The sequence below is a fragment of the Capra hircus genome, unplaced genomic scaffold (genome assembly GCF_001704415.2).
Source record: "Capra hircus breed San Clemente unplaced genomic scaffold, ASM170441v1, whole genome shotgun sequence".
NCBI lineage: Eukaryota > Metazoa > Chordata > Mammalia > Artiodactyla > Bovidae > Capra > Capra hircus.
Genome location: NW_017189645.1, coordinates 1 through 13,047, shown reverse-complemented (window position 1 = coordinate 13,047; position 13,047 = coordinate 1). Strand labels below are relative to the sequence as shown.

General features: G+C 46.1%; 1 protein-coding gene across 1 annotated transcript; it reads left to right on the top strand.

Annotated features, from left to right (window-relative positions):
• The first annotated feature begins 2,149 nt into the window (after positions 1–2,149).
• Positions 2,150–12,904, top strand: LOC108634592 (uncharacterized protein C18orf8-like). The gene is made up of 10 exons (XM_018044613.1): positions 2,150–2,232; positions 6,245–6,385; positions 6,679–6,782; positions 8,227–8,316; positions 8,408–8,513; positions 9,208–9,313; positions 11,181–11,231; positions 11,478–11,531; positions 12,179–12,307; positions 12,777–12,904. Exons 2-10 carry the CDS (start codon positions 6,308–6,310, stop codon positions 12,887–12,889), a joined length of 831 nt encoding a protein of 276 aa, XP_017900102.1. The 5' UTR covers positions 2,150–2,232; positions 6,245–6,307; the 3' UTR covers positions 12,890–12,904.
• Positions 12,905–13,047: the final 143 nt, after the last annotated feature.

Below are 13,047 nucleotides of genomic sequence, written 5' to 3'. Positions count from 1 at the left end.
TGCTAGCCAATCCAGGGACATGGGTTTGTTAGGGATATTAAGTAGTCTTGTTCAGGCTTCAGAGACAAAGCACAGCAGGCCTGTGATCTTGCTTCTAACCTGCCTGGAGACTGTCCTGACTACGAGTGGCTGCCTGCTGTGACTGTAAAACTAGCAGTACCATAGATAAGATAGGAGAGGAATCCTAAGATTGTTCAGTCCCGGAGGGGGGCTGGCTAACCAAGCCCCAGGCTTAACAACATTCTAAGTTTTATGCATTAACATGAGATCAGAGCTGGAGTTTGCTCACAGGTTGATGATGGTATCAGTTTGCGTCCTGGGGTTATGAACGGGGACCCTGAACTGTAATCTTTGAGGTCTCACCCACGGAGCGGAAGTGATGCCTGGGATCTTTTCTGTCAGGCGAGCGTATGAGCCTCGGTTTTGTCTCGTCACAACAAAGATTTGGAGCGATGGACATTTAAGCCCTTGGTGCATCACGGCTCTCGGGTCTGGGACAAACCGTGTTATAGCTCTTAGACAAATCAGTATTACAGCTCTATTTTATTTAGAAGATAGCAGGAGAACCCATCCTCGAAGCGTGAGGGCATGCCAACCCAAAGATGCGAAGAGAAGAGAGTGGAGGAGCGCGCCAGGGCACGGGAGAGAGAGAGAGAGAGCCCTTTGGCTCCTCTTTGTATATGTTTCTTCCTCCCCCTGGGCCTGCCCTGTGTAAACTGGGCTAGCCAGGAATGCTGTTTGTTCTACCTGAGGGCCTCACTCAGGTCCTCAGCCCTTCCTTTGTTCTATATTTGCAGGCCTTTCCCTTCCTTGTCTTTTAGCCATCGCCATTTTGGACTCCTGTTTCCTATTCTAACTACCTAACATTTTCCCAATTAGGTCTCCAGATGGGCTGTGACACAGGACTTCTCAACACTGTTTGAGTCTGAATGTTAGTCAAAATTCAATTTGGTGATGTTTCCTCTGCTGTTTCGATTTCTCTTGTCTTTTAATGTTAGTATATTGAGAGTAAGCTAGATAATTCTCTAATAAATATTCATTTCACTTCAGTTTTGGAGAAGGAAATGGCAACCCATTCCAGTATCCTTGCCTGGAAAATCTCGTGGACAGAGGAGCTTGGTGGACTGCAATTCATAGGGTCACAAAGACTCAGGCATGACCGAGTGACTAACACTTACTACTGACTCACTTACTCAGTTCAGTTCAGTCACTCAGTCATGTCTGACTTTTTGTGGCCCCATGGACTGCAGGTCACCAGGCCTCCCTGTCCTTCACCAACTCCCAGAGTTCACTCAAAGTCATGTCCATCGAGACTGCTGGTAAAGTGGTTTGTCTTTGCACATGTTTGTAATGGTTTTGCTACTTGGGGATCCACCTGGGTTCCTCAGATTTCCCAGGTGGCTCAGAGGTAAAGAACCTGCCTGCAAAGTAGGAGATGCAGGGTTGACCCCTGGGTCGGGAAGATCCCCTGGAGGGGGAAAGGGCAACCCACTCCAGTCTTCTTGCCTGGAGAATCCCATGAACAGAGGAGTCTGGCAGTCCATGGGGTCGCAAAGAGTCGGACACGACTGAGTGGCTAGTACTTCTGATGGGTTTTCAGCAAAGAGGGGCCCATCTGCGGACACCTTAGCCCCTGGCAGACCCCTTTGCTCTGTGCAGCAAAGCCTGGTCCTGGCCTGGCTGCCCTGAGGCTCCCAGCGGGGCTCTTCACCAGGTGACTCAGGACAGGGCTCCGGATCTTCAACCCCACTTTGGGGTAACCGCCAGAGAAAATCTTTAGGCTTTAAGACCTTTATACCACTAGCTTTTATGATGTGTTTGACTCAGCATATCAGCTGTCCTTTGATTTCTAAAGGTAGAGGTTGGTATCAGAGTGCTGGGCACTTACCTTCCTGCCAAACTCAGTCCTTTCCCCCAACCTCTTGACAAGAAGGACTTCACATTCAGGTGCTTCAGTGAGGTGTTTCAGGTGGATATCTGGGAACACTGTATTTAACAGAAAGTATGATTTGTTCATAAGTAATCACATCTTGGTAACTTTTATCAAAGAGCGATATAAATAGCAAGGTACTTTAAACTTTTGAAAAAAATTACAGATTCTTTTTTAAATTATTATTAAAAAAATCTTTCTACAATTCTTTTCAGACCAAAAATGCCAACATACTAGGATTCTGCTGGACCAGTTCTACTGAAATTGTCTTCATCACAGATCAAGGAATCGAATTTTACCAGGTATTATATTTATTACTTGGGCTTTCTTGGTGGCTCAGTGGTAGAGAATCCACCTGCCAATACAGGAGACACAGGTTCAATCTCTGGGTCGGGAAGATCCCCAGGAGAAGGAAATGGCAACCCACTCCAGTATTCTTGCCTGGAAAATCCCATGGACAGAGGAGCCTGGTGAGCTACAGTCTACAGGGTCACAAAAAAGTCAGGTAGGACTTAGCAAGCAACCAAGAACAAATGTTTATTACTTACCTGTTCTCGAGAAAGGTTTGTGATCATGTTTTAGCAGCTTTTTGAATTCACTTGGGTTTTTCTTTTATTTCTGATTACAAGTAATATATATTTTTTTGTAAAACATTCAGATGTTACCTTTACTTTATGTGGAAGTTAAGACATAACCATTATGAACTAATTTGGTGCCTGTTCCTCCACTTGGTTCCTACACTTAGAAATATGGTTATATTGTGTAAACTTTTGGGACTGGCTCTTTTTTTTTTTTTTTTTTTTTTGCATAGGGATATTTCTTAGACATCCTACCATAGCTTATTCTGACTGGTATTCAGGTGTGCAGATGTGCTACAGTTTTACCAACTCTTGTTCATGAACATCTTTGTTTCCTAGTGATTATAAACAATTCTGTAGTGAGGTCAAGCAGTGAATGAGCAGTGAAGTGAATGAGCTTGTAAAGGTTGCTTTATATTCTTAGGTGACACAGTTCTTAGAAGGGAAACTAATCTAGGTATGAATACCTAAAAAGCTGAACAGGGACTTTCCTGGTGGTCTAGTAATTAAGACTCCTTGCTTCCAATGGGTGGTGTGTATGGGGTGGGGCTGTTGAAGGTTCTGTCCCTGATCAGGTAACTAAGATCCCACATGCCGTGCAACAAGGCCAAAAAATAAATTGGAAGTAAGAACTAAATTAAGAATAAGAAGTAAAAACCTGAACAGATACTGGTAAATTTCTTCCAGAAGTTGCATTCTCACTAGCAATATAGGAATCTCCATTTTTCACACCATTGGCAGAGCTAGATATCATAAATCTGTAGACATTTGCCAATCTTGAGAGGTGGAAAGCCATTTTAATTTGCATGTTTCATTAGGAGGGTGCTAAGCATTTTTGTGTATTGTACATTTGTGTTTCCTGTCTTATGAATTGCCTTTCCATCTTAAAAAGAATATTTTTTAAACTTTTAAAAAAATATATTGTTATTTTATTTATTTTTATTTTTTGGCTGTGCCATGTGGGATTTTAGTTCCCCTACTAAGAATTGAACCCTTGCCCACTGCATTGGAAGCTTTAACTATTGGGCTGCCAGGGAAGTCCCAGATTTTTTTTATAACTGTGATAAAAAGCACATAACATGAAACCTACTGTCTTAACCATTAAGTGTATAATTCATTAGCATTAAGTATTTTCATGTTGTAGTGAAAACGAGCTCCAGAACTTTCATCTTGTAAAACTGAAGCTCAGTACCTATTGAACAACAACTCCCCATTTCCCCTTTCCCAGCCCGTGGTAACCACAGGTTTCCTTTCTGCTTCTATGAATTTGCTGCTTTAAGGTCCTCTACCTCCTATAAATGGGATCGTGCACTGTTTGTCTTTTTCTGGCCGTCCTGTCTCACTTAGCATAATGTCCTCAAGGTTCATCCATGTTACAGCATGCATCAGAATTCCCTTCCTTTGCAAGCCTGAAAAATATTCCATTGAATACATACACCACATTCCATTTGTCCATTTATCTACCAACAGACACTGGCATTGCTTCCAGTTTTTGGTTATTGTGAATGATGCTGCTATTAACACAAGTGTGTGAGTACCTCTTTGAGACCCTGCTTTCAGTTCTTTTGGGTATATAACCCCCAAATGGGATTGGTGGGTCACATAATAATTCTGTTTTTAATTTTTGAGGCATTTCCGCATAGCAGTTACGCCATTTGACATTCCCAGCAACGGTGCACAAAGGTTCCAGTTTCTCTATCTCACCACTAACAGTTGTTGATTTCTGTTTTATCCATAGCAGTCATCCTGCTGGGTGTCAGATGGTATCTCATTGTGGTTTTGATTTGCATTTCTCTGATTGGTGATGGTGTACACCTTGTTCATGGCTTGTTGGCTTTTTGTTCGTGCTCTGGATGGTGTCTATTCCTCTTTTTAAAAAAATAATATTTATTTAATTTATCTTTGGCCGTGCTGGGTTTTTGTTGCTGCTCAAGGGCTTTCTCTAATTGCAGTGAGCAGGGGCTACTCTTCATTGCGGTGCTGGGGCTTCACATTATAGTAGCTTCTCCTGGAACACAGGCTCTAGGGCAGGTTTCAACAGTTGTAGCCCATGGGCTTAGTTGCTCCACAACTCATGGAATCTCCCCGGACCAGGGATTGAATCCCTGTTCCCTCCCTGCATTGGCAGGCAGATTCTTAGCCACTGTGTCACCAGGGAAGTCCCCTCTGTTTTTAAATTGGATTATTTTCTTTTTGTTGAGTTGTAGGAAGTGTTTGTATAGTTTGAATATTAACCCTTTATCAGATGATTTGCAAATACTTTCTCCTGTTCTGTAGGTTGCCTTTTCACTCTGTTGTTTACATTGGACTTTATCTTTTAATAACTAACTTACTGACGTAGTAATGCATCTTATGTTACCGGGACATAATTGACCAGAGTGTTTCAATATTAACTTACATAACAAATTGCTGGCCACAGGCCTTAGTTTCTGCAAAAATCCCCTGGTCAGTAATGTATTAATATGTTCCAGCTGCCTGATCTATTGAGAAAGCTCCTGAAATCTCTTAAGTGGAGCCAAAGTGGAGAGGGTTAGAATTCTTTCAGGTGTTAAGTTTGTTGTCCCAACGAAACCAGTGTAATTTAATTTAGAATGTACGAATGGAGGAGGCACACCTGTGTAACACAGGATGCTGTGAATGCCGTAGTACTTTGCTGTAGGTCGGTTATCAGTACCTCAGTGACCGGCAGAAAGGAAAGCTACCTGAATCCCATATGCACAGAAATAGAATTTTGTGCCTGTGACTAGCAAGGAAAGGATTGTGGCTTTACAGAAGGGTTCCTGGGGCAGTCATTTAAAAGTATCTTTCTGTTCTCAGAAGTAGAAGAGTGTACATTCAGGACATCTAGGTGGTTTTAAGATCTTCAAGAAATAAGAAAGAGGACTCTGACACATGTTTATTTTATTATCCCTGGATCATTGAGAAACCTATACCCCCAACGCTGACTTCCAAGTCAGTTCTTCAGGGCAGTGTTCTGGGAGCATTAACATCATCCTTGGGCTCTATTCAGCACTCCTTAATGTATCAGGAGATTCTGAGTATATTTTAAATGTGCTATTATGATAAAATAGTTACTCGGTTTGCACATGGAGTCTCATGAACACGTCTGTTAGAAGAAGGATACCCCCTCACCCCCAGCCTCAGACTGAGCGGGAGACCAGGAGGAAGGCTGATTCTGCAGGCAGGGCGGTGGCTGATTTGGTGCATGTGGTTCCAGGGCGTCGGTTTGTGTTGCTGGATCCATGACAACCAAGGATGCTGATGCTCCCCACTCTTGGGAGGATGGTGCCTGGGAGTGTGGGGGCTTGGGTGGCCCTGGAGTGAGGTGGGCTGCCTGGGTTGTCACAGGTTCCTTTGCCCCTTGGAGCCTTATTTTCCCCCCTCAAATCAGCCTAATGATGCCCAGCCCTTGGGGGCAGGGAAAGAATAAATGAGCCAAGATTTGGAAGTGTTAATAAGCACAGGGCTGGAAGAATGGTAGCTGTTATAAACAAAACTATTTTTTCTACTTAACTACTAACTTCTGCTTTTTATGATTTTCTTTGTGTACTACGTCAGTTTTCAGGTATTTTCTTTTCTATTATTTTGGCCGTACCTGGAGGCATGCAGGATCCTGACCAGGGATCAAACCCGCATTCCCTGAAGCAGAAGCACAGAGTCCTGACCACTGGACCACCAGGGAATTTCCCATTTGCTGTTTTCAAATGAAGCTTCTGTTTCTTGAACTTTGTGTCAGGTGTTACCAGAGAAGCGGAATCTGAAGCTCCTGAAGAGCCAGAACATCAACGTGAACTGGTACATGTACTGTCCCGAGGGCTCCGTGATTCTGCTCTCCACCACAGTGCTTGGAAATGTGCTGCAGCCCTTCTACTTCCGGGTAAGGGTCAGCCTCCCTTTAAAAAAGTCCTCTGACCTTGTTCCTCTAACAGCCTAACTGATCCTGTAACTTTCAAAGGGGCAAGTTCCTCCGACAAGAGGCTCGCTCCTTCTGACCACTAGAGGGCACCCCATACCATCCCACCTCCATCAAAAATGGGTCCTAAGCCTGGAACCCTGAAAAGAAGGGGAAGACTTGGTGCATGCGTATCCTCAGTGCTGTGATGTGGGGAGGGTTGGAACATCAGAAGGGCTTAATAAGCTTCTGCAAAAACTTTTTTCTCCCCCAAACAGGCTGGCACCATGTCGAAGCTGCCCAAGTTTGAGATTGAATTACCAGCTGCCCCAAAGTCAACTAAACTGAGCCTCTCGGAGAGAGACATTGCCATGGCGACAATGTATGTCTGTCCTTTGGGAGAATTCCTCCTCATAATTGTTTTCAGTGCTGTCATGATAGGAGGTGTTGTAAGCACACAGGGCTGCCCTGGCTCCCGTAGCCTCAGAACACAAGAGAAGGACCCCCCTTCTCCACTTCCGGGTCTTATGAATGTAGAAAGCTCCTCATCTTCCAGACATTCTTTTCTGATTTGATTGACTTTGTGATCTTAGAGAAGTTTTTTTCACCACAGTAGTCTGATCAATGAGACCATTGAGCCACTTTCTCAGTTTCAGAAATTTTTTTTTAGTTCTGAGTTATCAAAGCTTATTTTACATAAAATATATCATACTTGTTCTAAAGAAAAACATAGTTTACATTTTTTATTTAACAGATGTAGACCTACATTGTTTGTGTAGGAAGGTTTACTTTCATTTGGAAATGTAGATAGCTCAATTTAAAAACTTTATTATGAAAATATCAAACAAAAATAAAACTGATTCAGAGAATCTCCTATATATCCAAATTCAGCAAATATCAACACTTTGCTTCCAAATTACTTCTGATTCTTCTATGGCCTAAAACTGGTTTCCAAATGGCAAAATATGTTTAGCACTTAGAGTGCTTTTTTTTTTCTTTTTAAAGAAATCTGAGGGATGATGGTATAGAAAAAGATAAAATGAGAAGTCTTTGCAAAAGGAGACCCTTCCCTCTGTCTCTTCCTTGTCCCTGAGGCAGGCCCCAGCACAGTGTGAACTCCTGGAACAAAAACCTGCCTACAGGAACTGGTCACAGCAACACTTATCAGATGAGGCTTAAAAATGCAAAGTGATTATCCTTTCCTCTGATTAAGGAATGTATTCATTTTACAAAACTGGGAAATCACAGAAAGTGAGAAGAAAAATGGACTTGGCATATTACCCTGGGCTTCCCAGGTGGCGCTAGTGGTAAAGAATCCCTCTGTCAATGCGGGAGACTCAGGTTCAATCCCTGGGTTGGAAGATCCCCTGGAGGAAGAAATGACAACGCAGTCCACTATTCTTGTCTGGGAAATCCCATGGACAAAGGAAGCTGGTGGGCTACAGTCCATGGGGTCGCAGAGTCGGACGTGAATGAGCACATGAGCACAGACAGCATATTACTCAAGGACGACTATTAACAACCTGTACTTCTTTCCAGTGGTTTTGGACATGCTGCATAAGTTTGCAGGTTTTGTTTTTTTTTTAAATACTGTGATCAAGTTCTATTTAGTTTTGCATCTCCCCTTTTTTCACTTAGATTTCTTTTCTTTAAGGTAACTGCACTTTCTTTGTAAATGTTTCTGTTGGCTGCAGAATATCTCATGCAGAATATCTGATGAAGTGGGTATCCTGTAATTCACTTACCTATGGCCTGATAACTCAGCATGTAGAATGGGAGGATGTCAGATGACCAGCATGACCTATGTCTCCCTGTTCTCTGATCAGATACGGCCAGCTGTACGTTCTCTTCCTGAGGCATCATTCTCGGACCTCCAACAGTGCTGGAGCAGAGGTGGTCCTGTATCACCTCCCACGGTACGCTTAACGCTGTCTTCCCTCTTCTCCAGTTTTAAGATACGAACCACAGCTTGTTGATCTATTTTGTGACCTTTCTCTTGTCTTACAGAGAAGGTGCCTGTAAAAAGATGCACATATTGAAGTTAAACCGGACGGGGAAGTTTGCCCTAAACGTGGTGGACAACCTGGTCGTGGTTCATCATCAGGACACAGAGGTATGAGCGTAGGGGCATGTCCCGCTCCAAGGAGCTGTGAAAATGACAAAACATTCTGCAAAAGACTAGAACGTGCTCTTTATGCTCAAAATCCTGGTCTTCCAGGTAGAAATGGGTTTGGTCTTCTAGATGGTTTAGGAAAACCCTATCAGTTGATTAGGAGAATTAAATACTGTTTCAGAAAATAACACACATGAGATCAAACTTGGGAATAGTCATTTGGTTGAGTCACCTGAGCCAGGAACTCCTGCCGAGCCACTGTGTTGCGCTAGCACCGGAGCCCCTTTGTGAGTGTAAATGGTGGTGGTTTTGAGGCCATGTGGCTCCAGAGAAAGAACTAGAATGCCTGTCAGCTGGGTGTCCAGTAGGAGACAAGCCGCTTCCCTCCTGGAGGCTGGTGACACCCGTGTGGTTAACTAATGAAGATGTTGCAAGTTAAAGTGAAAAGGCTGTGTCCGCATCACTGGAGCCCTTCAGAGGCAGCGAGTCATAGACGTGGGGATCCATGTGAGAGCTGGCGGAGGGCTGTGATGTCGCAGCAGAGGCCTCCTCAGATAGGCACCAGCATGCAGGGGTTGATCGCAGACACGAGGCTCCTTCAGCGGATCTGAACAGAAGACGTGAGGTCCCGAGAGGGCGGGTGGAGCTGCGGTCTGTTGGGCTGATACCACGCGGTTGTCTTTCTGCCCGCCAGACATTGGTTATATTTGATATCAAGCTGAGGGGGGAATTCGACGGCTCTGTTACTCTGCATCACCCGGTGCTCCCAGCTCGATCCATCCAGCCCTATCAGATCCCCGCAGCAGATACGAGGGAGTGGCCGTGTGTGGGTGGAAGGGGGAGCAGGTCCAGGGCTTCCCACATCTGTTCACTTTCCCAGGGCTGCTTCTGTCTGTTTTTTCTAACATCACTACTGAATCTTGGGCTTCCCTGGTGGCTCAGATAATAAAGAATCTGCCTGCAACGCAGGAGATGCAAATTCAGTCTCTGGATTGGGAACATCCCCTGGAGAAGAAAATGGCACCCACTCCAGTATTCTTGCCTGGAGAGTTCCATGGACAGAGGAGCCTGGCAGGCGACAGACAGTCTTTGGGGTCTCAGAGTTGGTCACGACTGAGCAACTAACACTACTGAGTCTATAAGTTACATTGTGTTCTCCTGAAAAACGTTTTATAAGTGACATGAATCTCTCTTTGAAGAAAACAGAATGATTCTTTTCTCTGAGCTTTACAATGGAGCATTGTGATTACCCATTGAAACTCAAAGAGTTTTTCATGTTGAGTAAGATGCTGACATTTCTGTTTGTCCCTGCTCGGTAACCCTGCGGTTAAGTTTGGCTATTTATGGCTGTTATTTATCCTGGGATCACTTCTCCTTATTGTTCTTAAGTTCTGTGTGACTGTGATGACAATGACTGTTGTCTTCCCTTGACTGGTGGTCATGGGAAGTGTTAAGGCTGTAGTTGTGAGGTTATTCTGAACCCATCCTCCGACCTGAAGAGGTGGCAGTGAGAAGTCAGAGGAGAGAGAAGGTCAGGATGTCAGAAAGGGGGAAAAGCCATTTCATTCCTTTTGCTTTTCCTCAGTGTGACTGACTTCAGGGGAGAACTCAAACCACGTTCGTTTTCAAGGAGATGGGAGTCTGGAGCAGGTTGGTTGTAGTTGCCATGTATAAACCAGAGTCACAAGTGCACATGTGGAACTCCGGGAGGAGCGTTTTCTTAAAGGAACCCTTGTCAGATAGCTTTGGGTTGGCCTAAGCCACTGACAGGACTTCCGAGTACCTGTCACAAGAAGAATCAGGTCAGGCTCTCGCTGACAGTTTAGCCAGAGCACTGCCTCGCGCCTGCACTCTGGGACTTGCAGGATCAGCCAGCTGAGCAGAGTTTGAGAACAAGCTACAGTTGACCCTTGAACAGTGAGGGTTAATCTGCATATAACTGATGGTCAGCCCTCCATACCCATCGGTCAGCACGGGCAGACTCAGCCACCCCCAGGCTGTGCAGTCCTGTGGTTTCTACTGTTGAGAAATACCTCTGTGTAAGTGGGCCCTGGAGTTCACACCCACCTTGAGGGTCAGCTATAGTTCTCACATCTGATTAGGTCTCAGCCTTCTCTGCTCTTTCCAGCTTCTTCCTTTTCCCAGGGTAGTTGAAAGATGTCAGCACTTACAGTAGATGATGTCAGATGAATGGCTAGTATCTGCGACTGCTTACTCAGCATGAAAATAAATGCTGGTAATTGGAGCAAGAACAACTCTAAACATTCCAGCCCCATCCTCTAATGGGGTGGGGGGGGGTTGGAGTCTGTGCAAAATTAGCATCTTTTCTAACCAGCTGATTAAAACTTATCTTCCAATCTGGAAATCACCCAGGTGACTTTTTCAGTTCTTTCTTGCGCACGTGTGTAAAACAGCAAGACAGCGCTGTGAAAGAAACTTCAACCTGTTTTCCGCTTCTTTCAAGACTTCTTCCTTTAAGACTTCTTCATGGATTGTTCTCGACTTCCCTCTTCCTCCTGATCGGTGTTATCAGTGGGACACGCCAACTCACTTCCTCCTTACTTAACTGCAGTCGAATGAACAAGCACTGAAGCCTTTAGAAAGCATTAAGTGTTGTACTGGTAGCACTTTCTGTTGGGTTACTTAGCCCTTACACACGTGTCTTCTCTGTTGGTCCGGCTCCTGTGACCAGCCAGTCCCCCGTCCCATGTAAACTCTGTATCTTTTCCAAAGGTCTTGGCCGTGCCGGGGAGGGAAGCTGTCACTTCTCCTTACACAGGGGCCTAAGGGTGGTCCAAGACCCCGGGTCTGGTGAATCGCATCATGGAAGTCACCCGTGGGGTTTCCCTCTCATCGAGGGCTGGGCCTCCATGGGGGCCTCAGTGAGGGGTGGGAAGGATGCTCATGGGACCTGGGTTGCCTCCTGTCCTCCTCTCCTGGGGTAGTGTTTCCTATAACGTGTGGATTCTTCATCGTGGATCGTCTTCCAGCCCGACATCATCATCAGCGCGAGTCAAGGTGGGTCTGGGGTGCGGGTGGGGTTGTCCTGTTAGAAAGACGAGCTTGTGGAGGGTCTCCTGTCTGTCCCGAGGGTACCAGCTCGGTGCCGGCCCTGGGGAGAAAGGGCTGACTCGGACATTTGCAGTGAAGCCTTTAATTCTCTCCCAGAGCCCCATTGAGAAGGACTGTGCCCACTGCCCAGCAGTGAGGCTGTTGGGAGGTTCGAGGACAGGGGTTGTCCAGGGCTGGGAGGATGGTGGGTTCCAGGGCTCCTTTGGGAGCTTCAGGAATTGCCTTTGTCTAACAAGTCAGAGCAGAAGAGGAGCCCAGGACCAGAGTCTGTGCCTGGGCTGCCACCTGCTCTCCCATCAGCGCTGAATGGGAGGAGGTGCCTATATTCAGTGGATGCTCCAGGCGTGTGCAGGGAGGGTTCCTCTGTGAGGAATCGGCCAACATGCAGAGGTCGTTGGCTGCAGCCCCACTGTGGTATGGGTGTCCTGAGCGTCGCAGCCTGGGCTGTGTTGTGAGCACAGCCCCTGGCTCAGCTCTGCAGCATCACCTCCCCCGCCACCCCCGGACCCTGGCTGCCAGGAAGGTGAAGGCAAGCAGCTCTGGGGCCACTGCTCTGGTTTGCAGCCAGGGTTCAGCGTGCCGCCTCTCCACAGGTTACCTCTGGAACCTCCAGGTGAAACTGCAGCCCATAGTGAACCTCTTGCCGGATAAAGGCAGGCTCATGGACTTCCTCCTGCAGAGGAAGGAGTGCAAGATGGTCATCCTGTCTGTGTGCTCGCAGAGTGAGTAGGGGTGGGGCGGCTTCAGCCTCTCTGTCTGATTGCTGACACGGCCTGCACACCCACCGTGAGACGGGCCACACTCTTCTATCTGCAGCCTGTGGGCTCAGTGACGGGGGCATCATTTAACCCCCTGGAAAGGCTGCTTGGTATAAAAATGATTTATTCCTGCAAGACATTTCTTGGGTAGGAGAGACTGAAAAACAGACCTAAACCTGGGCACACACAGGGTAGAGGCTGCCCCTCCCCAGCTGGAAAAGAAACCTTTTTCTGAGTCCAAGTCACTCACAACGTTGTGTCTGTTAATACTCTGAGACTCTCCTGACGCCCTGTGTTAGTATCCGGCAAGGGCTGGTGACCGCCCTCAGGGCCCCCAGCCCCTAACTGTGTCATGTGTCCTGGTGACCCTCGGAGACGAGTCCTTTCTCTCCTAGCGTGTCGGCTGACCGCTGTGAACCTTGATTCTTTCCAGTGTTGACAGAGTCAGACAGAGCGACGTTGCCCGTGATAGCCACCATCTTTGACAAACTCAACCAGGAATATAAGAAGTACCCGGACGCTGAGCAGTTACACAATGGTAAGTAGTATGTACACCTTACATACAAGGTGGGACACTCCACCCCACCCCACCCTGGGTATATTTTCAATGTAATTATAAGCAAGATTCTCATAGATTGATAACACTGAGGTTTGCCCTGTGCCAGAGAGCATGGTGGATGTTTACAGGGAGCGTAAACTTAAGA

Coding starts and splice junctions, on each gene's coding strand:
- LOC108634592 (XM_018044613.1), top strand. CDS start 6,308: ATGTACTGTCCCGAGGGCTCCGTGATTCTGCTCTCCACCACAGTGCTT. Junction 6,386..6,678: donor TGCAGCCCTTCTACTTCCGG/GTAAGGGTCAGC, acceptor TCCCCCAAACAG/GCTGGCACCATGTCGAAGCT. Junction 9,314..11,180: donor CCAGCCCTATCAGATCCCCG/CAGCAGATACGA, acceptor CACGTGTCTTCT/CTGTTGGTCCGGCTCCTGTG.